Consider the following 25,369-nt stretch of genomic DNA (forward strand, 5'->3'; position numbering starts at 1 on the left):
CAATCATAACGGATTTCAAATAGTAAACCAGGAGAGTCAAGATTTTATACAAAAAATGTAAGTGTGCAAGATATTGGGCTGGCTTGTCGACGGTAATAATAAAAGTTATCTCCTCCTCAGATGTTAAATTTCGTTGGTAACACAATAAATTCAAACATAAGAAATGCAAACTGATAGCATATTCACAGGTACCCCATAAAATGATCGCAGTACTAAAATGAGTTTACAATTTTTTCTGTACTATTGCTTGTTATGGTAAGACTAGCGAATTTGTAAGATTGAAACTCGATTCATATCGCATCAGAGAGTGGTTCTAATTTGTTTATCAAATCTGCCTACATAGAACAAATTTCATACAACATTTTATGAACCTGAATTTCAATATTCAGTAATTTCGTCATAGAATCGAACTTGCACACCTACATTTCAGTTCTCTTACTGTATGCAATCAATTCTCTGATTTTCAATTTAATTATCTGTATACAATTGGCATATATAATAAACTACGCGTGTTAGCTACACGCACAAATTGAATAAGCCTATGAAATCCGGATAACATTTATTGAATTGTATATTTGGATTCAGCGTAGCAGAGAATTGGTTCAGCAAATTTTGTAACGGCATGCTATGTCTATTTATGCCAGCGTGCTTGGTCTCATGCATAAAATTGTTAATTTCATTCAGATCAGTAATTGCGTAAAACAAGGTTTAATTTTTTAAAGCAAAAACCTCGAGTTACGCTAAAGTATCGCGAAAAACTAAACATCCGCAATTGCGCTGATAATCGACACAGCTGTGATCCGAGATGAATGTGAGTCGTCAAGCACACGTCACGCCTCATCGGTCTCGCATAACGAGGTCGAACATTCTTCGGTACATAATGTAATAACGAGATTAATAAAGCAAAGACCAAGCTCGTTGATCGCCTGAATGCTGGGACAGGGTACCCCTGCGGGCACGCGCCACCGTCCGCCCTCGATCCCATGAATTCCCGCTCTCAAATTCACCAAATTATTGTCACTTCGCTATTGTTCTTCTTGCAAATGAAAGGTAAGTTTCTTAAATAAGATAGTAAAAGAGCAAGGATTTAGCCGCAAGTTAATACGTAGTATTAAGGTTGGCCTAGCAGGGGGCCTAAGCAAGCTCGAGATATTTTTTTTTCTTTTCTTTTCTTTTGTCAATACGCAGAACCTATGGGAAGTGCGAGACCTAAATTTCCAAGTTTGGACAACTTGAACGGACTTTCCACCCATTTCGGCTGGAGTCTACCGCTCCTCTGTCCTGCACAGGGGTTCCCGGTTCCATCATATAGGTAGGAGATCCAATTTCCTGGCTTCTGTAAAAGTTTGTGTACGCATATTTTTCATGTTTACTCAATTTGCTAACAGCTAGGTATCTTTTCTTTATTCCTTTCCATCACTCGGTATACGAGTGTTTAATACGTATTTCGGTACAACTTCTCGCTGATACGTCAATGAGAGACGGACCTTCTTTCCGACTTTCGAACAATCGCGTACTTGGGTACTGTAGCATTCACTTTGGAAAATATATTTCGTTTTTATAGAACCAGTGGGAAGTGCTAGACCAAAGTTTCCGACAATGGACGATGTTCGTGGATTTAAATCAATTATCGGAGGATCGATTACTTTGTTATGCCCTGCTCAGGGGTTTCCTGTTCCAGTGCGCAGGTAGAATGAGAATAAGAAATAGTATATTTTATAATACAGAACCCGTCGGCAGTGTTAGACCAAAGTTTCCGACCGTCGACGACTCTAGAAGCTTCAGAACAATGAACGGTGGTTCTGTAACGTTGATGTGTCCCGCTCAAGGGTTCCCTGTTCCAATGTACAAGTAAGTCGAAGCTTGAAACTAAAGGTTCAATTTCAATTCCGTAAACCACAGAGCCAGTAGGTAGTGCCAGGCCCAAATTTCCGACAATGGACAACTCCCGTGGTTTCACCTCGATAATCGGAGGTGCTTTAACACTGCTGTGTCCGGCGCAGGGGTTTCCCGTTCCTATGCATAGGTAGGATCCTTTCAAAACATCATTATTTCCTCATGTAGAGCCAGTGTCGAGCGCCAGGCCGAAATTTCCAATGATGGAAAATTCAAGAACTTATACAGTTTTCCTCAAGAGACCAATGACCTTGTTATGTCCTGCGCAGGGGTTTCCCGTTCCAAATTACAGGTGATCTTTCTCTTTCTTGTATTAACTCGCAATTGCCATTCACTGTTATTCGTCAATTATGGTAAATTATAACTGGTATGTCAAATATCGAACAACGTACCTCTTCTATATTCAGAACCAGTCGCTAGCTCTCGTCCAAAATTTTCCACCACGGAACATACGAGGGGATACATTGTACCCATCATTGGTTCGTTGACAATTACTTGTCCGGCTCAGGGATTCCCTGTTCCATCGTTCAGGTGATTACATTTATTTGGAATATTTATTTTATTGTTGACACCTGTCAGCTGAGTGTAGGTATACATCAATGTTGCCTGAGTGACTTTACGTCGCTGTTATCGGATGTACTTTTTGCATATAGAGCCAGTCGCAAGCTCTCGCCCGAAATTTCCATCGCTGGCTGATTCTCAGACTTTCAAGGTCTTGCTTGGTGGCGCGATGACTCTATTATGTCCTGCCCAAGGGTTCCCCGTTCCATCGTACAGGTAAATTCGTACTAAAGGAAAAAGATCTACTTATTATTCTCAGAACCAGTCTCTAGTTCTCGGCCAAAATTATCCGGTACAAGTGATCTTCAGAGATTTACTGTCAGTTTAAATAAACAAACAACACTACTATGTCCTGCCCAAGGGTTCCCAGTTCCATCATATAGGTAGGAAAGTTACTGATTTTTATTCCTTAGAGTAAAATAAATTCTGTGTCAAGAATCGGAATTATAGCATAGTCAAGGGTGTAGGTAATTAATAGTACTCGGAAATTTTGTAGCACTTAAGTGTTGTCAAATACTTTTTGACTTTCAATAGTCTATGTGACTACAACAGTTAACGATGGAAGGTAACTGAATTGAATATGATTTGTTCCCTAACTTTATAGAGCCAGTGACAAGTTCTAAGCCACAGTTTCCATCTGTAAATGACATCGGCTTGAGAGCTATACAAGGATCAAACTTTACTTTGTTGTGTCCAGCACAAGCGTTTCCAGTTCCCATGTTTAGGTATGGTCACTATTTCATTTGCCTTTTCGCTAAATAAGTTAGACAAAGTAAAATTTTTGCAACTTTTTCTTCGCTACACCTCAGACGTTTCCTGTCCCAGCAGACTAGCATTAAAACTATTCAGCAAACGTTAGTATTCAGTTTAATTTTTAGAACCCGTCGGTTTTGCTAAACCAAAATTTTCAACCATCGACAAGAGTCGCACGTTTGAAATTCAGAAAGGCCAAGGTGTTCCGCTGGTCTGTCCGGCACAGGCCCATCCTGTCCCAGTTTTTAAGTGAGTTTGAATCAGTTGGTTGTAAATCAATTTGTTTAAACATTATGACGGTATTAAGGTTTTTATTTCAATCTAATATAGAGCCAGTGTCGAGTACAAAACCAAAATTAACAGCGCTAGATGTAAAGGCTATAAATCCTAGTATATCGTCTAAGGGAGCCGTGACCTTGCTCTGTCCTGTACAAGGATTCCCTGTCCCTGCAATGAGGTAAATATTCCAGCCATCCGTTCATGTTATGATATTTTTTGGTAGAGCCAGTTTCAAGTTCCAAGCCGAAGTTCACAACCGTAGCTGTCAAGGCATTGGAACCAAGTGTCCCTGAACGAAATCATATTACGCTCCTTTGTCCTGCTCAAGCATATCCTGTACCAATGTTCAGGTACAATTATAAACATGTAATATTTGTAACACATAATATTTGTGTTTGGTAATTCAACACTGTACCGGATATGATCTTTTGTTTATTGAAAAATGAAAATATTTCGATTCAAAGATTGATTTATTTGCTTGGCGAAAGGGTTACCTAGATTCCAGCATTCAACATTTTTTTGGCCAACAGAAATTTATAGATATTTCTTCGTTCCTCGTATAGAGCCAGTATCAAGTTCTAAGCCGAAGTTTGCTGGGGTAGCTGTAAAGACTTTGGAAGTGATTGTTAGTAAAGAGAAGCCAGCAACGTTACTTTGCCCCGCTCAAGGATTTCCTCTCCCAGCATTTAGGTACATTAAAAAGAAAAAAAAATATATACTTGACGATTCAAAGTGTGAATATAAATTCCCATTTTTATGTTGATTTTTCAAAAATTTTATGCCAAATATTATGTCATGAACTCATTTGAAAACTTGATGTTTCATATCCTCTTTCCCAGAACCCGTATCCAGTACGAAACCAAAATTTACAAATTCAGATATAAAAGTTGTGAAGCCTACGATACACTCTACCGCTGTATCTTTGATATGTCCTGCTCAAGGTTTCCCTGTCCCCATTACACGGTTAGTAATTTTTCCATTGTTGCACACTTACTTCGACTAAGTATTTATACTTTTGTTAGAACCTACCTCAAGTGCAAAACCGAAATTTCTAACTATTGACAAAGTTGAGTGGGCTGAAGTCGTATTAAATAAATCAGCAGCCTTGTTGTGCTCTGCTCAGGGATACCCTGTTCCTATTTCAAGGTGAGACGACTCCTTTCGTTGATTAAATGTTACACCCATTAGCTAGTCTTAGCAATCAGTCGATTGATTTTCGAATGTGACGCCTACAATGCACTCTGACGCAGTATCTTTGATATGTTCTGCTCAAGGTTTCCCTGTCCCTGTCACACGGTTAGTGATTTCTCCGTCATTGCATACTTATACCGACTAAGTATTTGTATTTTCATTAGAACCCACTTCGAGCGCAAAACCAAAATTCCCGACCATTAACAAAGTTGAATGGGCTGAAGTCATGTTGAAAAATTCAGCAGCTTTGTTGTGCCCTGCTCAGGGATATCCCGTTCCTATTTCGAGGTGAGACGGTATTTTAATTATCAAAATATTATTAGTCTTAACAGTTCGCCGCTATCCATTCCATACAATCAAATGGTAAGTAAACTTCTCTACTGGGACAATTTTCACTATTGTACTAGGAATACTTTGCTCAAATTCTACGAAAATTGTCATTTCGGTAGAAGTAAAGCATAGCCTAAAGCATTGATTTTTTCCCCAAAAAACTGGGGTTTCCTGTCCTAACCTTCGGGTTTTTACTCGATTTGTTGTTTTATCTTGTTATATTTTTAGAACCAGTCGGCTTAAAATCACCAAAATTTTCATCTGATGATACATCAAGGGCTTTTAACCGTTACAAAGGCTTAAGCGTCTCTATAATGTGTAATGCACAAGGTCACCCTCCTCCATCTACTAGGTAAATTTATCTTATCATTAGGTACTAAACTGTTCTGAAATTTAGATTATCAGGGATTATTTTGATGTAGAATGTCGGGGTACCCTAGCCGATCCTACAGGTGAAACAAAAATGGTTTAATTTTTCTTACAACGTTTGGTCAAGTTTCTCTTTTTCACTTTCTGTAGAACCTGTTGGACAAAAATCTCCAACCTTCTCTACAGACGATTCGCTTAGTGCATTTGTGAGGCGTAAAGATACGAATATCGCACTAACGTGCAACGCTCAAGGGCACCCTGTCCCAAAGACAAGGTAACATAAATATTTCAGTCTAAAATATTTTCAGAACCCATCGGTGCAAAATCTCCCAAATTATCCTCCGATGATTTGAGTAGAACAATTCGAAGACACACCGGACAAGGCGTTGCGTTGTTTTGTACTGCACAGGGAAGCCCTGTCCCAAAAACTAGGTAAACTTATACATCTTGGGAATTACATAAGACCTTTCTTCACTTAGAACCAGTCGGCAGCAAAGCACCTGCGTTTTCGGGGGATGTCAAGTTGTCCTTGTTGGTTCGAAGGGCTGGTTTAGGAATAAGTCTTCCTTGTAACGCTCAGGGTCATCCTGTTCCAGTTACTAGGTATTGTGTGTTTTGTCGTTGAGTAGAGTTATTTCTTTTTTAAGGTCCCAGTATACTTTCATCTTGTTGTTTTGGTATCTAATACTAGTGCAGACTGGATAATGAATAATTATTTCTGCATCTTCGGGATAGGTAGATGTGTTTCCATGTAGAAATAACTGAATAGACAGCTAATTCCAAATTACTGTTTTAAAACAGAACCAGTTGGCAGTAAGGCTCCAAAGTTTTCGAGCAGTAACAAACTATCTTGGTTTGAACAAAAGTCCAAACAAGAGTTTGCTCTGTTTTGTCCGGCACAAGGTGTGCCTGTCCCAACATTCAGGTGTGTGCAGCATTTACAATGATTAATAATTATAAATTTATATTGAAAACCTCGAACCAGAGCCAGTCGGGTCCAAAGCGCCAAAGTTTTCTAACGATGCAAAAAAAGCTTGGTACGAAAGACTTACCGGTCAAGATCTGACGGTACTTTGTCCTGCCCAAGGGTTCCCTGTTCCAACGTATAGGTAATTTGGAATTTGATATAACATACTGTCCTTAAAATAGAACCTGTTGGAAGCAAGGCACCAGCATTGACTGGTGATTTGAAAGGTGGATGGTTGGAGAAGAGAGTAAAGTTTAGCATTGTGATGTTGTGTCCGGCTCAAGGGCACCCTGTCCCCATGTTTAGGTAATTTCTTATATTCTGTTTGACGAGTTGTTAATTATATCAATAGAACCAGTAGGGAGTAAAGCTCCGTCGATTTTGGGAGAAAAAGGGAGTCTGATGGAGAGGCGGGCTGCAACAAATATTGTAATTCTCTGCCAGGGGCAGAGTCATCCTGTCCCAACATTTAGGTAATAATTCTTTCTTACTTCATTGCACATGATTCCACTTCTTCTTTTCTTCTTTCAAACAAGAACCAGTTGGTAGTAAGGCACCGGCTATTATTGGTGACGCCAAACGTTGGTTAAAGACTCAAGCAACGAAAATTTCTGAAATTCCTTGCCAAGCTCAAGGACATCCAGTTCCAGCATTCAGGTAGAACTAGCATTGTCTTAATTATTTTACCTCACTTTTACTTGCTTTCATATTTTTGGTATTAAAAGTATTTACATTCAACTGTATCGGCCCAAGTTTACCGTTCCTCTCTTCTCTCTAACTGAAGAGTTATTGTAAATTAATTTTCAAATATCGCTATCTAGAACCGATGGGAGTAAAAGCTCCTAAATTTTCAACTGATAATCGAGTCAACTCGTTTTTTCGCCCCGTCGGGGGAATCCTTACTTTGCTATGCTCTGCTCAAGGGTTTCCAGTACCACTCTTTAGGTAACTATTAGAATTTTATTATTCTCGCATGTTAATTGTAGCCTTTAGGGTTTTATCGAGGGCAGTTTTTCACTTTTCAGAATCAAATTCCTCAGGTAATGCGATAAGTATTGTTATATCTTATAGTACATTTCACGTAATACTACAATGAATGGCAGTTGAAATACAAGTTCGATTAAATCATTGGCTCGCTTTTAATATATTCCACTGGATTGTATGAAAATTTGAATTTCTATTCTCTTCAGAACCTATGGGGTCAAAAGCACCATCTTTTGAAAGTGACGCAAAGAGTAGTACATATTTGCGCGAAGCAGGGTTACCAATTAGTCTGTTATGCTCCGCACAGGGATCACCTGTTCCAATTTCTAGGTAAATGAAACGTTCTTTCAGTTGAATATAAAATTAATTGATTCCAAATTTCCTACGATTAAGGGTCAAATTATTGTACTATTGCCAACATCCCAGTATTCAGGTAACATTATGTATTAATAGTCGTAAATTTAACATTTTTCTAATACCATCTTAGACCCAGCAGGACGAGTGTCTCCCAAATTTCCCAAGTCGGCAAAGTCTGATTCCTTTGACGTGGCGGGTGGTACGGATCTTAGCTTACTTTGCGATGCCCAGGCGTTACCTCCTCCCATGTTTAGGTCAGTTCGACAGCTGTAAACAAATCATAAAATTGTTCGTAGAACCCGTAAATGGTGCAGCACCTAGAGTACCACCAACGGCAAAGTATAGCGTGCAGATGAGTGGTATCGGGCAAGCCATCACAATGCTATGCGAGGCTCAGGGAAATCCGCTTCCAATTTTTAGGTAGGACTCGAAATTGTTTTTTATGCATTGATTGGTATTGAAAGTTCATTGGTGGACCTCATACGATACTGTCCGAGAAATTTGTCGTTTCAGTGTCATCAAATGGGTTTTTTAATGTTTCTGAATACGTAGTGGAATTTATTTTCGAATAGGCTCCTTCAGTTTCCAAGGAAAAGTGTCTGTTCTTTGTTGCATCTGCAGTTTTGGTTCAACGTCTTATGTTGATAACTTCTCACATTATAGAGCCTGTCGGAAGTAGCCCACCTCGTCTTCCACCTCGATCAAGGTTAGATGCTATTTTTGGGCATGTAGCAACATCCCTGACATTGCTGTGCGACGCACAGTCTAGTCCGCCACCTTTGTTCAGGTATTGAAAATTCACTTTTATCATAAATATTGGCATTCTTGTTTCTAGAGCCGGTGGGAAGTAGCCCTCCACGTTTGCCACGTAGATCCAAGTTTGATGGAATGACTAAATGTCAAATCGAATCTGTTTCACTACTTTGCGAGGCACAGTCTAGTCCACCACCATTGTTTAGGTGAGGCATGAAGTTCTAGAGCTTATAACAAAAACCATTAGTTCGACTGTTCACTCTGAATAATTACAAATATGCTAGTTTTGCAATACCGATATCCAGCAAAAATAAGGTAATTACTTTTTCCCAAATTTCTCCACTGTGTAACCGAGATACCCAGTCTCCAGCATTTAGACACTTTGTCTAGGATCGAGCTTAAGCATTTTTCGTAATTGCAAAATTACAGAGCCTGAGGCCAGTGTGCCTCCAAATGTACGCGACAAAGACTATAACGGTATGAGGAAATTGATAAAAGCAAAGCAAACAACTGGGTTACTCTGTCCCGCACAAGGATTCCCAGCTCCCATATTCAGGTAGTGAAAAGATTTGTGTAAAATCTCATGCATAATTTTAGAAAAGATTCGGTGGCAGTGCTTCAGTGGTATTCTTGAACTAGTATCCCTATCTTTCATCTTGTAAGATTGAAAAACTATCTTACAGAGCCTACAAGCAACATTGCTCCTCAAATCGCTGGTAAAAAATACGAAGGTGGAGAGCTAGCGAATGTTTTATTAAGGAATATTGCTGCCTTGAGCTGTGCTGTACAGGCGTTTCCTGTCCCTATAACAAGGTACCGCCTTCTTATTTTTCTTTTCATCTCCTTTACAGAACCAACGAGCAATGTTGCTCCACGCGTAGCTGGTGAACGTTACGAAGGTGGAAAATTAGTTACAGTCTTCATAAATAAAACAGGGGCATTAGGATGTGCTCTTCAGGGGTTCCCTGTTCCCATAACAAGGTAGACGTTGAAAATTTCTTATTCACTTTTCAGAACCAACATCTAATGTTGTTCCGAAATCTCCAGGAAAGAAATTCGAAAGAGAATTACTTTCCGCATCAATGAAACAAACTGTGGCATTAGGTTGTGCTCTTCAAGGATTCCCTGTTCCTGTAACGAGGTATAAATTATTCTTTCAATTTTCCACATAAATTCTCTTATGGAAATCTTGAAAACCAGTAATTTTGTCCAAACCAAGGGCATGTTGCTTTCCATACTTTTCTCCTAACTGGAAACTCGATCTTGCTTAACTTGGGCGTTAATAGAGACTGATAGAATCAGGAATGAATTAAAGTTTATTATTTCGTATGCAATGAATCGTTCTGCATTCATCATCCGACGCTAAAGGTAGGTAATATTTTTTGAAAATTAAAATTACTTTGGGCATTTGGCTGGTGTCGTATATCACGGACTGATGGATCAGTAACAAAAAAGGTTGGTTCATAGCTCACACTATAAATTTAGATAAATTATCCTTTCAGAACCATCAGGTCGCACCGCCCCAAAAGCGACCGGAGACGGTCTTAAGTACCGTGGGGTAGAGGGCGAGTCTCTGGCGCTGGCATGCGCGGCTCAGGGGTTTCCTGCCCCTATAACTAGGTACACTAGCTCCTTTTTCCTGGTTTTCCTATTTTCTCTTTAGACTTACCCTTACCCTCTACCCCGCGTGGGCGGCGGCACCAGATTTAGTTTTTTACTTTCCTCGAGAAGCATTAAAGAATTTTCCTCTAAGAAGTTCCTTGACAAGAAAACTTCCTTAGATCCTCTCGGGGCCAATCAGGCGTGTTGGTTTCAGACCCGACTGGACACGTCGTCCTCAAAGTGAGCGGTGATCGCTTGAATAAGGCCTGAAGTGGGGTTGATGAGGGGTCTGCTCTGCGACGCCCAGGCCTTCTCTGGGTTCGGCTTCAGGTGGGCTACCTACCTACACAGTCCCAAAGACTGGCTGGTAAGTCCCGTCGTCGTCAGTCGTCAGTCCTCAGTGCCCAATCCATATCTTTGTATTTCAACCATCAATCTCACACATTGTATCCAGCATCTCGCCTGCCTCGTTATCGGATTAAATTTAGTATGTCTAGTGCACCGCCGCCCCGCTCACCACAAAATTTATCATCACCACTTACTTCCAATCATCCGAACGTCACCAATTTTCCAAATCAGTTGCTCTGTTCTCCTGCCCCTTCCTATAATACCGTGCTTCTTTGCAGTTAATTTATAAGGATATTTTGCATATGAGGATATATTTAGTACAATAATATTCATCCTAATCATTTATATTCTGTCACCGTCAGAGATAGCATATTGATTTAGTCTGAAAATTTTTGATATTGTAAATTTGTTGTTCTGATAGTAATTTGAGCTCAATCTATTATCAGGATAAATCATTTTCACTCATATTTCATCGAGTTAAACACTGAAGGAAACAGTGATCGAGTACCAGAAAAATATTGTCTGTTGTCGCTTAGAAAAAAGTGATTCAAAGTGCCGAGACGCCCAATACCCGTTGTAAACCTTGAATCCCCGCTTCAGTCAGCGTATTTTAGTCATCTTAAATTTGAAGGCAGGCAACTGCCAAATCGGTAGACTGTGATATCTAAATTTGAATTTTGTTTCAGATGGTACAAATTTATTGATGGAACCAGCCGCAGGCATCCAGTTCAGTTGAACGAACGTGTTCGCCAAGTAAGCGGTACTTTGATAATTCGCGAAGCTCGTGTCGATGACTCTGGAAAATATCTATGCGTCGTGAACAACTCTGTTGGAGGAGAGAGTGTTGAAACTGTCCTTACTGTAACTGCACCTTTGGCAGCTGAAATTGAACCTCGAACGCAAACTATTGATTTTGGAAGACCAGCTAAATTTGTATGTAACTTTGAGGGAAATCCAATCAAAACTATCTCTTGGCTGAAAGATGGAAAACCACTTCAATTTGAAGAATCCATTCTCACAATTGACGCAGTAAAGAAAGAGGACAAAGGAATGTACCAATGTTTTGTTAGAAATGACCAGGAAAGTGCTCAGGCCACTGCTGAATTGAAACTTGGAGGTCGCTGTAAGCATAAAGTCTGATCACATTTCCTATGAAATTAACTGATAAATGTGAAATCAAATGAAAAAAATCATTTAACCGTTATTACATCAGTAAAGATAACTCTTCACTCTCTTGTCCAGTTGAACCACCACAAATTCGACAAACCTTTCCTGAAGAAACTCTACAGCCTGGACCCAGCGTCTTTTTAAAGTGTGTTGCTAGTGGTAATCCCACACCAGAAATTACATGGGAACTTGACGGAAAACGATTATCCAACACTGACAGACTCCAAGTTGGACAATACGTCACTGTTAATGGAGATGTCTTCTCACAGCTGAATATTTCGAGCATTCATACGAACGATGGAGGAATGTACAAGTGTATCGCTGCTTCTAAGGTATTGCAGTTGTACAGAAATTTCAAATACATATATATATATTTTTGTGTGTAACCATTTGCTGCAATTATTTTCAAAAATTGTAAATCTTAATAATAAGTCATGCCCTTCAACTATTCCTATTGGATGTCTTATAAGGTCACATCAACAACCACGAACATTATGTTTACACATCAGACTATGGAATCATGATCTAAACTTGATGTTTTTTCCCTATAGGTTGGTTCAGCAGAACACTCTGCACGTTTGAATGTCTATGGTCTACCCTTCATTCGTCACATGGATAAGAAAGCTATCGTAGCCGGAGAGACGCTGCGTGTGACATGTCCTGTTGCTGGCTACCCTATCGAAACTATAGTTTGGGAACGAGATAGCAGAGTTCTACCAATAAATAGGAAGCAGAAGGTCTTCGCCAATGGTACATTGATCATCGAAAATGTCGAACGAATGAGCGACCAGGCGACATATACTTGCGTGGCAAGAAATGCTCAGGGATACAGTGCAAGAGGAACTCTAGAAGTACAAGTTATGGGTAAGTTTCAATTTCACATTCTCTTTAATCTAATCATACAAATTTGAAGAGTATTTGATGAAATCCGTTTTGGACAATAGGTTTACCGGTTTCACATTTTTAAATAAGATATTTCGATACCAAAAATAATAAATTGTTGAAAATCTTGATTGAATTTTGATGAACTCTAATATTATACAATTAATTTCATTACTTCGAGTTAAATATACCATATTGTTTTGAATTGAAGTACTTTCGTAATGATTAAAGGATGGATTCGAAGTTTAAATTAGAGCCTACGTCTTGCCCATCTTCGAAGCAAGTTAATAAATATTCAAAGTATTCTTTAATAAGATCTCGTAAATATTTTTTGTGCCTTTATGTATTTCAGATATTTTTTAGGTCTTACAAAGTGAGTTTTATACATTGCTTGATCCGTATATATACATATATATACATACATACACGTGTCATAGATTTTTATAAGAAATCACAGTACGACAATGATAGGTGCAGTAACTCATTAGCAGAATACTTTCTGATATAGGAAGGAGGTAAACTTCTGTAGGAATTCGTATAGTGTCATCGTTGACCATTGAGTTACTGCGATAATTATTTCTGCTCCTAGTGCCACCCACGATAGATCCATTTGCATTTACAAAACTCCCCATGAATGCTTATGAATTTGCAAATCTACAATGTATCGTTCCTACTGGGGATTTTCCTCTGAGTGTACGTTGGAATTATCCTGGAGAAGAAATGGGTGGTGCTTCAGGCGTACTCACTAAGAAAGTGGCAGATCGAGTTAGCATGCTCATGATCCCTGTTATTGCTGCGAGACATGCAGGAGAATATACTTGTACCGCACAAAATGCAGCTGGAATAGTATCTCATTCGACATTCCTAATAGTCAATGGTTCGCAATTGATAATATGTTTTGCATAGCCCGTATTGATTTTGATCAATTTTTGCTACAAGCGCACATTCCTGCACATTCCTCACACATACGTTCAATTTCAATTCTTAGCAATAGGTTTAGTAGCTGCCCCTCACTTGAATGACTCTGACTTTCCAAATGGTTAATAGATGAAAATTGTGTTGTTAAAAATTTTTTCTATACTCGTACGGTGTTTGTTAGAATCAGTTTTATCATATATTACAGATTAAATTAGATACTGCTTGACATCATTACAGTAACTAGGAAAATCAGAGAGAATTTGATAACCTACATTAGCATCCATATATTTAATTCCGTGATAACAACTTCACGCATTTATTATCTTGTTATAAAATAGATTGATCATATAGTACCTAGAAGCTAGAAAAAGTCTAGCAAAATCAGAACACATGGGAGAAATTTGTGTTTTCTAATATCATCGGTTCTTGTGTCCCTCAACGAGCACATTGTACGTCTTATTTTTATTTGCATCTTATTAGGCCACTCAGTTTCATGACTTTCATGTTTCATGAATTAAAAAAGGTATGATTGGCATAGCTCCTTTAACACAGAACAGTAATGATAACAGGGAGATTTCGAGTGCAAGCATTGGAGTATAATATTACTTACTGACTAATTGTGAAATAATAATTGGCTTACTTTAGCGTCATTATAGTTCTTTGAAATTGAGAATAGTTTTCATTTTGTATATGTATAAAGAACAACATTTTAGTTGCTCCCCAGATAATGCCATTCTCATTCGGAGATGAACCAGCTAGTGCTGGAGAGAGTATCAGCGTGCAATGTTCAGTCCGAAAAGGAGATTTACCTTTAAAATTTGAATGGAGTCACGGTGATCACGTTATTACGCATATTGATGCTGCCGATGGAATTACATACAGAGTTGATAAAAGAGTTACTACATTAAATATTGAGGCTGTCGCAGCAAGACATGCTGGAGAATATACTTGTTCTGCCTCCAATAGAGCGGGTGGTGCTAGTCATACCGAAAGACTTGCGGTCAATGGTATATGAATAAATATTTGACTCCATTTATAGTGAAAATGTGTAGATTTTTCACGGCAATGATGTAGTTCTCTTAGACTCGTATCTTTGTTTTTATTTTTGTAAAAACTGTCCATACTCCTTTCCAATCGGTTAATAATGTCGGAAAAGATCAGCGATATTCATAAGGTATTGAAGGATTACGGTGGAGTTAATCACATGCATCGAATTTAGTTGGTCCACAGTTAGGTCCAATTTCCTTCAACGCTGAAACTGCGAATTGGGGAGACTCTGTCTCTGCAGCCTGTTCGGTGCTAAAAGGTGATATGCCAATGGATATTACCTGGGCATTCAATGGTGAAATAATAAATTCCAAATATCCAGAAATAGCAATAACTAGAATCAACAAACATATGAGCGCAATAAGTATAGATGGAGTTACAGCAAAACATTCTGGGGAATATACATGCTCCGCTTCAAATCTCGCTGGAACCGTCAGTCATTCTACATATTTAGCTGTGAACGGTATATGGATGCAACATTAACAATAAAAACACATTGAATGTGTTAAATCTTAGATATGAATTCGAATTTGTAGCTGTGAGTCACGTTCATAGAATTACTTATCCTCTCCTATCCTACGAATTTCACGTTAATGATTACGTGCTCATTATGCTTAGTTTTCTCTTTCATTTCTCCAATAGATTTTCAATTTCGTTCACCTATAAACTATCAAACATTATCTTTATTTAACGCAATCGGAATGTTCATTACTTTACTTACATTCTCTAGATTACTATACTTATAATTCCTTCACTGGGGTTTCTTAGTCGCTCCACAGATTCTTCCATTCACTTTTGGTGAAGAACCAGCCAATTGGGGTGAGCTAGTGTCAGTTACTTGTTCGGTCATCAAAGGAGATGTTCCCATTGTTATATCGTGGGCTTTCAATGGAGAACCAATTGAAAACGATCAAACAGATGTAACTATCGGAAGCACAAATAAAAAAAATAGTGTTCTGAGCATAGAAGCAGTAGCTGCTCGACATGCTGGAGAATACACTTGTTCAGCATCTAATAAGGCTGGTGCTACAAGTCACTCTGCGGCATTATTTGTCAATGGTACTAGATTTTCGCTGGTCATCCTTCATAGTATTTTCGTAGAACCCATTCATTCACACCTTTATCTCCTGTATTTATCCCTTTCCAAATGCGATAAGCTGAATGCTAAAATACTCATTCTGGTCTTCAGTTCCGGATGCGTAGAGTGAATTCATTGCTGTCATCCGCAATGTATTCAAGCAAGGTCTCAGCGGAAAACAAAAAAATTGGTGCAATTCTCAAAAATTAATTATCTTATTCTTCAAATATTCTGCAAGTTGAAGCATTAGATGACTATTAGCTTATTGAAAAGATTTCACTATGTATTATTCTATAACATACTGTTGAACATTTGTAAGGATTCTATAATTTTGTACTTCTTCTACTGTATTTCATTCTCCTACAAAGGTTGGAAAATTTACATACATGGAATTGTATTTTACAAACCTGTACATTTTGCTGTATAAAATTTGAAAGAAGAGCGTAGCCAAAGCTGCTAAATTCCCATTTAATTTTTATAGTCGCACCGCAAATCATGCAATTTTCTTTTGGCGATGGTCCTCTGAACTCTGGTGAAATGCTCTCTGTTTCCTGCACGATTTTGAAGGGCGATTTCCCAGTAAATTTAACATGGACTTTCAATGACAAACCGTTAAATTATCATCAACCTGATGTAAATATTGTCAACAATAAAAGGGTCAGCTTTCTAAGCATTGACAGCGTAGCAGCAAGGCATGCTGGAGAATATAAGTGTACTGCAGCGAATGCAGCTGGATCTGACAGTCACACAGCCGTCTTGTCCGTTAATGGTAGCATATAAATCCCAGCACTTTTGTAACTTGTTCGCACATGAAAGTAGCACATTTCAGCATAGATTTCAGTAATAGCCTTGCAAATTTATTCACCTGACTGAGATGCTCTATAAACCAAATTTTATCATCATTGAAATGGGATAACACGTTTGTAGATTATATTTATTTTGCTTACATGTCTTTTAATTATGCATATAGACGTTACCGTAATTGTAGTTAATTTACTGCAGTTTTCAATATTTTTCATTTCTATATTACGTGTTTCATATATGTAGCATAGAATGTGATCCTATTTCAAGTGCATTATTATTGATCAGTATACTCAAATGAAAAAATCGATCCAAATTATATTGCTGAAAAATTGAAATTTATGCGGCTACCAAGTGCTTGATGTGATCTATTAGACTTAAAAAATTTCCTCGCACCACCCATTTCCTATAGTTAGTTCCATTCCTCCTATTGTTTAAGGTTTTTTTCAAACTTCTAGTGGCACCACAGATAGGGTATTTCTCATTTGACAACGAAGCTGCAAACGCAGGAGATATGGCCACTGTTCAATGTGCCGTGACAAAAGGGGATTTACCAATAGATATTACATGGTCTTTAAATGGCCAGTCTATTGGAAATGATTACTTGGATATCATTGTTAGTAGAAGTAGTAAGAGGGCTAGTACATTAACAATCGATTCAGTGGCGGCAAGACATGCAGGCGAATATACCTGTTCGGCAAGCAATGCTGCTGGATTTGTTACACATTCAGCGACTCTTACCGTTAATGGTACACTAAAGGATTATGCACAATACATATCATGCACTAGCTTACATTAGTGTGTATAATGCTTTTTACTTGAAGCTATATACCTATATCGGCAACCTTTTCTTATAAGTTCAGTCTTAATGATCATTTTTGAACGATTGATACTTAACGAGATAAAAAAAAAATTATTTTACTCATATGGCTTCAAGTAAAGTGCTTACATAAACCATTTCCATGTCAAAATCCTGCCGCACCTTACTTTTAAAAACGGCTAACGTGATTGATCCCTTTGACAATTTACAAACGAAATTAACCACCATGTTTCAAGTGGTAATTTACTTGACCTGATCTTCAGTTTTATACATTTCAGTTCCTCCTCAGATAGTTCCATTCGAAATATCAGACGAACCTTCAAATTGGGGTGATTCGATATCTGTCGTTTGTTCTATTGTAAAGGGGGATGCTCCAATTGAAATTTCATGGGCACTCAATGGTGATGTAATTGGAAATAACTATCCTGACATTGCTATTACAACAAATAAGAAGAACAGTCTACTTAGCATTGACCCTGTAAAAGCAAAACATGCTGGAGAATATACTTGTACAGCATGGAATAGAGCAGGAGCTGCAAGTCATTCAGCAACACTAGCTGTGAATGGTACTTCCGACCCAAATGTCAACCGAATGAAAAATATACTACTACCTTGTATCCATCCGAACCTACATCCCGACACTAATCCCTAAGCACATCTACGCATACTAGAGTGGAGCTCAATCGACAGAGTTCAAGATGCACATGTTTTGAATAGGCAATTGATATTTCTTCCCGGTTGTTAGTTGCTCCACAGATAGGTCCCTTTGAAATTGCCGAAGAGGCTGTAAATTGGGGCGACTCTGTTTCTGCAGTTTGTACAATAGTTAAAGGAGATTCACCAGTTGATATTTATTGGGCAATAAATGGAGAACCTATTGGAGAAAATTATCGCGACGTATCTATAACGACGAATAAAAGAAACAGTCTCTTAAGTATCGACTCTGTGTCTGCTAGACATGCCGGTGAATATACCTGTACTGCTTCTAACAGAGCTGGGGCGACAAGTCACACATCTGTATTAGCAGTGAATGGTATTCCATTTCACATAATTCTAGTTGTTATGAAAATCATCCCATCCTTCTGTACCATACATCCCGTGACATGAACCTATCCACACACATAGGAATTCTGAGATCTGTTGGATGAAGGATATTGAATATTAATGTCTTGTGTGCTAACTTCAGTGAATTACTCGATTCTAATCAGTACATAACGTTACTATCCAAGAAAAATTTCAGTTGCTCCACAGATCGCACCAATCACAATAGCAGATGAACCAGTTAACTGGGGTGAATCCATCTCTGTAGTTTGCGTTATCCTAAAAGGCGATTTACCAATTGATATATCATGGGCTTTGAATGGTGAACCTATTGGACAGAATCATCCAGATATCAATATTCTGGCTACAACAAAAAGGAATAGTATTATGAGTATAGATTCCATCGCCGCACGACACGCCGGAGAATATACGTGTACTGCGTCGAATAAAGCTGGAGCGACAAGTCAATCTGCTACACTTGCTGTAAACGGTACTTCATGAAAGAAATGAACGCACATTCATTTTAATTTCCTTCTACTCGAAAAAGTGAAAATCCTACCAACGCTCACAGTCCCTTTCTCACGATTGCTTATAGTGTATGAAATCCTGCAATTTGAGCTAAGTTAGCAGGGGGCTTAGGTCAGTTCACAGATAGCACAGGGCACTCCATCAACTACAAGAATAAAAAAGTATCTACAAGTATGCGTACATATTGATTCTATATCGACTTGATTACATATTTCTCTTCGTCAGTCGCTCCACAGATAGCACCATTCGTTATTAGTGAAGAACCAGCTAATTGGGGTGAAACTGTAACGGCAACCTGCACTGTGATAAAGGGAGATCATCCTGTTACGATTGAATGGAATCTCAAGGGAGAACCAATTAATTACAATTACCCGGACATATCAATTATTAACACTAGCAAGCGAGTTAGTGTGCTCACAATTGAAGCCGTATCAGCAAGTCATTCAGGAGAATATACTTGTACCGCAAGTAATGCTGCAGGGGGGACAAGCTACACTGCATTATTAGTCGTCAATGGTAGATTGTACCACATTCTTATTTGATTGTTGTATTGAAATTCATTTTCCTATCCCACATTTACTTGACACTGGATTCACTGTTCTCTGACATTCTCTTATCAATGTTTTTATTTTCGATAGGTTCCAGTCTTCTTCGCGGGTTTGAACTTTATTAATATTTCCAAGATGAAGTCAGGGTGATATATTTAGTACTTTACACTCAGGGGTTTTCATTGAATTGAAATTGGTATATTGATCTCATTTTAGTTGCTCCGCAAATAGGCCCATTTTCAATCAGTGATGGTCCAGCAAATTGGGGTGATATGGTATCAGCTACTTGTTCCATAGTAAAGGGTGATTTTCCAGTAGAAATTGTTTGGCAATTTAATGGGAATCCTATTAATTTTGGCGATGATGATATTGTAATAACAAGAATCAACAGACACATGAGCGCTGTCAGCATAGAGTCAGTTGCAGCCAGACATGCAGGAGAATATACTTGTACTGCTATGAACAGAGCTGGAAACGTCAGTCATTCAACTACCCTGGCTGTTAATGGTATCCATAATCTAAAACGCATTGAATTTTCTATTGCTTTGTGAGCACAATATCATACTAATGCACAATTCAGTAACATCAAAGCTTTTTCACTTCCCTCATTGATTATAAGACCCATTTTTATTTTGATAGAAATTATTATTGCTGCATATTTGACAGCGATTGTTATTAATTCATCGTGAGCATTGTATGAGTACTTTTGTTGTTGTTGACGTGTTTAATTTCACCACTTTGTCAACGTAACAATGGTATTCACGTATCTGAGCTATCTGGCTTAAATTCGTCTCTCATGAAAACTGGACACTTCAGTTGCTCCCCAGATATTTCCATTTTCTTTCGGCGACGAACCAACAAACTCAGGAGAAGCGATGTCAGTTACATGCTCTATTATGAAAGGAGACTTTCCTATGGATATCTCATGGGCGCTAAACGGAGAACCTATAACTGCTGAACAATCGGACATAACCATTTCAAATAGCAAACGTGTTAGTTTGTTGGCGATTGATGCTGTAGCTGCAAGACATGCTGGGGAATATACTTGCACTGCCTCAAATAAAGCAGGAGCTACAAGCCACTCTGCACTTCTAGCAGTCAACGGTAGATTTACACTGAAAACGAAGCATTTTCTGATTGCCACAATAGTTGGATTTCAGCTTCAAATTTTCATCAATCCTACCTCTTTCCTTGATTCTCCCTACGTGCAGTTCGTTGTTCGATGTCAGTGTTTATATAGACGAGGCGCATAAACAGAATACATTGCACAAAGTTTTCAAACCCTAATTGAGTTCATTCACAAGATGATTATTTTGTATGTTGGGAATAGATTTAGAAATAAAATCCTCTAAAAAATAAAATATCTTAGTTGCACCACAGATAGCACCATTTACAATCAGCGATGAACCAGCTAACTGGGGCGAAGCAGTATCAGCTGTTTGCACGATTGTTAAAGGAGATTATCCCATTGAAATAAGTTGGGCATTCAATGGAGAGCGTATTACAAATAATAAACCAGATATTGTCATATCTAGCTCTAGCAAACGAGTTAGTCTACTGACCATTGACGCTGTAAATGCTGGACATGCTGGAGAATATACTTGCATTGCTTCAAATAAAGCTGGAGCAATTAGTCATTCGTCGACGTTGGCTGTGAATGGTATTGATTGACACATCACATCTAGATGATTCTCACTCCTGTACACTCGACCATCCCTGCCCATATTATGAAGATGATCCATCTTTATTATTTTTATAACAATTTTTTTTTTTTTTTCTTTAATCAATTCTGCCACCTCTGTTCCATTTCTATTTTTTGATCCGTAACATTCCTCATTTGGTATGCAGAGATGGTACATTATTAATTCGATTTCAAAATACGTTGTGAGACTTTGCAGGGAAATGATGGTATGAAAGTGGAAGGTTGATGATTGTTTTGGTATGAAATATTATCTACGGCCTTTCATTCGCAATTGGGTTTTTTAGTTGCTCCGCAGATAGCCTCATTTACAATTGGAGAGGAGCCTGCAAATTGGGGTGAACAAGTATCGGCAATGTGTAGTATTCTCAAAGGCGATTATCCTATTGAAATGCAGTGGACTTTGAATGGAGAACCCATAAATCACCAAAATCATCCGGACATTTCAATTATGAAAACTAGCAAAAAAATTTCACTACTTAGTATTGATTCCGTTGCTGCGCATCACGCTGGCGAATATACTTGTATTGCAAGTAATATCGTGGGATCTACAAGTCATTCGGCCACTTTGGCAGTCAATGGTATAGTGGTATCGTTTACTATTTTTTTTTTCAATGCCTTGGTGTATCGAAAAGTAGTGCTATAGAGTTATCGGCAATACATTTTTTTTACTTTTCATGCATTTTTTCACTGCCCGATATTCCTTGTCTCGAATGCTGTTTGTGAAAATCAGCTCATCCCTCCTACAGTGATACGTCTTCATTACACAATACCATATACATTGAGCTTGTAAACCGGTATGCAAATACTCGTTAATTTCCAGTTTGAGTGTCGTTCCATTTATAAAACAACCAGAAAATTATCCAACTGAGTAAATTTTCATATGATTAAAAATCTTCCTAAGTTGCTCCACAGATAGGTCCATTTTCATTTGGTGATGAATCCATAAACGCCGGTGATATGGCATCTGTCCAATGTGCCGTCATCAAGGGTGACCTTCCGTTAGAAATTTCTTGGGCATTCAAGGGCCAACCAATAAGACCTGACCAGTTAGACATCGCAGTATCTAGTTCAGGAAAGCGACTAAAGCAACTGACCATCGAGTCAGTTGCGGCAAGGCATGCGGGAGAGTATACTTGTATTGCATCAAATAAAGCAGGCTCGACATCACACTCGGCGACATTAGATGTCAACGGTACTTGGTTAATATTAGTAGGACAGTTGGTTTAGGTGTATGTAGTTGTCATAGTATATTGTGACTACAATGCTCATTGTTCGAAATTTGTTGTTATGGGTCATTTTAAAACTTTACATTTTTCCCAACCCCATGTCATACAATCCCTCTATTATTCAGCGCGACTTTTAACATGGTAGCATACGTTGTCTGCAGTTGCTCCACAGATTCAGCCACTCATGTTTGCTGAAGATTTTGTAAATGCTGGCGATATGGTGATAATTCAATGCAGCGTAGCTAAAGGCGATCTTCCTATACAAATAATTTGGACTTTGAACGATTTACCATTGGATCCAACCGATTCCATGATAACTGCAACAATGTTCAACAGTAGAACTGGAATACTTACTGTTGAAACAGCCCGTGGACGACATGCTGGCAAATATGCCTGTCACGCATCTAATAAAGCAGGATCTGCGCAACGTTTTGCTAACTTGGCAGTAAATGGTACAAAATCAAATTTGTGTACAGCTACCGCCACAGTATTTTTGCTCTCTTTACGATATCTTCACGCATTCTGATAAGTTTCGAATTTATTTCTGTTCGGTGTAGTTTAACAACTTCGCATAAAACTTGCAACAGGCTCAGAAGACATCTTGTATGGTATTTTTATTATCGTACTGTATCTTGCTGTTCTCCTTAAAATCATAGGATGATCCGACTATGTAAATTCTGCTTGAACAAATTTCGCAAGCATCAATACCTGTCCTGTATCATTATTTATTATATTACATAATCAGTTTTGTTCTCATTTAGTTTCATGATATACAAACTTCTATATTTATCAGTTCTTTAGGCTTCGTGGACTAAAATTATACATATGTGAACGTATCTATGGCTGTACATTTTATCCAAATGCATCATCTTACACTCTGGTTAACTGATATTAGATTTGCAATAGCTGTTTCCAATCGTTTCAAAAATTTACGATGTTTTCTGGATCATCCTATACATTCCTGCTTCCCAGTTGCACCTCACATTGCACCTTTCACGGCTTCGGAGGATATAAACGCTGGAGATAATGTCCAACTAATTTGCAACGTGGCTAAGGGTGATCGTCCCTTGTCAATTTCTTGGAATTTTCATGGAGAGCAGTTGTCCAGTTCAGCAAGTGGAATATCAACGATGAAGATTAGCAGTGGAAGTGCCAGCCTATTGACGATTGAATCTGCTAAAGCAATGCATGCTGGGAATTATACGTGTACAGTATCGAATCCAGCTGGCACAGTGAGCTACACAACGACATTGAAAGTCAACGGTAGAGCAAGCATAGAAAAGTGGAACTGACACTTGACTAAAAAGTACTAACATTATTCGATAAGTTCAACTAAAAAAAAAACTGATACCGAGGGTTTTTGTTTCATACGGCTAATCTTGCCTCAGACAAAGGGGGATGAATGCTGTCCTACAACTAATTAAGTTCATGTAATTAATCGATTCTTCTCCGTTTTAGAGTTCCTGGGATTTGTTAGGAGAGTTAGGAATTCCATCCATCAAATTTGACTTGTAGCTGGGCGTCTCGTTAGGTTTTGCAAATGAGTGGGTCTGGTCGATAATTTTTTTAGCAGATTATATTTGTTTTACAGTAATCCCAAGACTGTTACCGTTTACGTTTGGTGACAAACCGCTCAACTCTGGTCAAGTAGTGACAGTACCTTGTGCAGTAATAGAAGGCGATCAGCCTTTGAAACTTCGTTGGACGTTAAATGGGCATTCTATTTCACCGCATTCTGGAGTTTCGATTTTGGATCTTGGTGGACGAGGTGCTATATTAAGCATAGGATCTGTCCAAGCAACACACGCCGGGTCATACACGTGCATAGCAGAAAATTTTGCTGGACGACATGAATTATCAGCAGATCTCATTGTCAATGGTTTAAGAAAATTATTTCAAAGCCTTCGAATATTCTTTCTGTTTTGTAGAGTATCGCATTTTTTATTGCTGATTTGTTTTTCTTTTAGTTCATATCAATCCCGAATCCAACCGTCGTCATCCTTTTCCAAAAATACTACACAATGTGCATTGCTGCTGAGGGGACAGTGTAACTCGAAGCATTGGGCGCAGTACATTAGGAACGGTTTATTAATTGAAACCGGCAGTTCATATTTAATTTCTTAAATTAGTGAAATATTGTATTTTCTGCAGTTGCTCCCCATGTTCAACCATTCTCATTTGATGAGATGAATACCGGAGATCTTATAATAGTTCATTGTGCCGTGGTAAAGGGCGATTCACCAATCTCTGTGAGATGGTTTTTTGAGGGTCGCCACTTAGAGATAGGGGATGGCGTGCATATAACTCCAATGGGTGACAGAGTATCGGCTTTAACTATCCCAGCCGTAAGAGGAGAGCATTCTGGAGAGTATGCTTGTGTTGCCGACAATCCTGCTGGTCAAGCAAAGCATAGCGCTCATCTCAAAGTCAATGGTACACGGCCTCTGATAGTGTAGTTTTGATCAGTGTTAAAATTCTTGTCTACAATCCATAGTACAGCAACTCTGAACTATCTGTTCGCGTATTTAGTAATATGTATCAAAGCTGACTGCCCAGATTTGGTTCGGAGCATTGATAGATGCTTGGATTAATGTGTAGATTGAATAATCGTTCATTGAATTAATATCGTATAAAGTAAATATTTGTAGCTTGGGATGCCCTTTCTCCAATCCTTCCAGTAATGTCCTCTTACGAAAAATAAATGGAAATATTTCAAATGATATGGCCAATGTCGTCTAGTTGGATTTTCTGTTCTCAATATTTTACTCCAGATATTTAATCAGGCGAATATTAAGTTTTTGTTATACATACCTACATAAATTATGTTGCGATAGATCCAATATCTTCTAGGTGTTGCTTTTTTAAGATCGTGTACTAGTGAAAGGAATTACGATATAATTGCTCTTCGAAGTTGAATATTTAATCGAGAATCAACAACTTATTGGTGTCAAGAATGCGGATTTGATGACCCGTGACTTGCAGACGCTAACCAGATTAAAAGAAAACTGAAATTTCAATGAAATGGTGCAACTTGTCAATATTCAACGATATATTCCAGTATTACCTCGCATCAGCCCATTTGATTTTGGCGATCAACCAATTTATACTGGACAAGCAGCTCAAGTAGCTTGCATGGTGATGGTTGGAGACACACCAATAAATATGACATGGACATTTAATGGAGAACCATTATCTCAATTCATGGGATATACAACAGGAAT

General features: G+C 38.4%; 1 protein-coding gene across 9 annotated transcripts in view; it reads left to right on the forward strand.

Moving 5' to 3' along the window:
- The window catches only part of Dscam1 (Down syndrome cell adhesion molecule 1), a 70,037-nt gene that overhangs the window by 30,966 nt on the left and 13,702 nt on the right, over positions 1 to 25,369 (forward strand). For 3 of the 9 annotated variants that reach the window (XM_069134674.1, XM_069134675.1, XM_069134680.1), the window contains exons 7-11: positions 6,365 to 6,488; positions 11,077 to 11,513; positions 11,633 to 11,889; positions 12,109 to 12,421; positions 15,173 to 15,463. In XM_069134674.1, the coding sequence (XP_068990775.1) occupies positions 6,365 to 6,488; positions 11,077 to 11,513; positions 11,633 to 11,889; positions 12,109 to 12,421; positions 15,173 to 15,463 (1,422 nt within the window). Of the gene's footprint in view, positions 1 to 4,052; positions 4,180 to 4,844; positions 4,969 to 6,364; positions 6,489 to 9,291; positions 9,340 to 9,454; positions 9,582 to 11,076; positions 11,514 to 11,632; positions 11,890 to 12,108; positions 12,422 to 15,172; positions 15,464 to 16,741; positions 17,033 to 17,381; positions 17,670 to 17,848; positions 18,137 to 18,343; positions 18,635 to 20,036; positions 20,325 to 23,739; positions 24,028 to 25,369 lie in introns of all 9 variants that reach the window. The other 6 variants (XM_069134672.1, XM_069134676.1, XM_069134673.1 and 3 more) reach the window with 6 other exon arrangements.

This window comes from Neodiprion pinetum, chromosome 3 (assembly GCF_021155775.2).
Source record: "Neodiprion pinetum isolate iyNeoPine1 chromosome 3, iyNeoPine1.2, whole genome shotgun sequence".
NCBI lineage: Eukaryota > Metazoa > Arthropoda > Insecta > Hymenoptera > Diprionidae > Neodiprion > Neodiprion pinetum.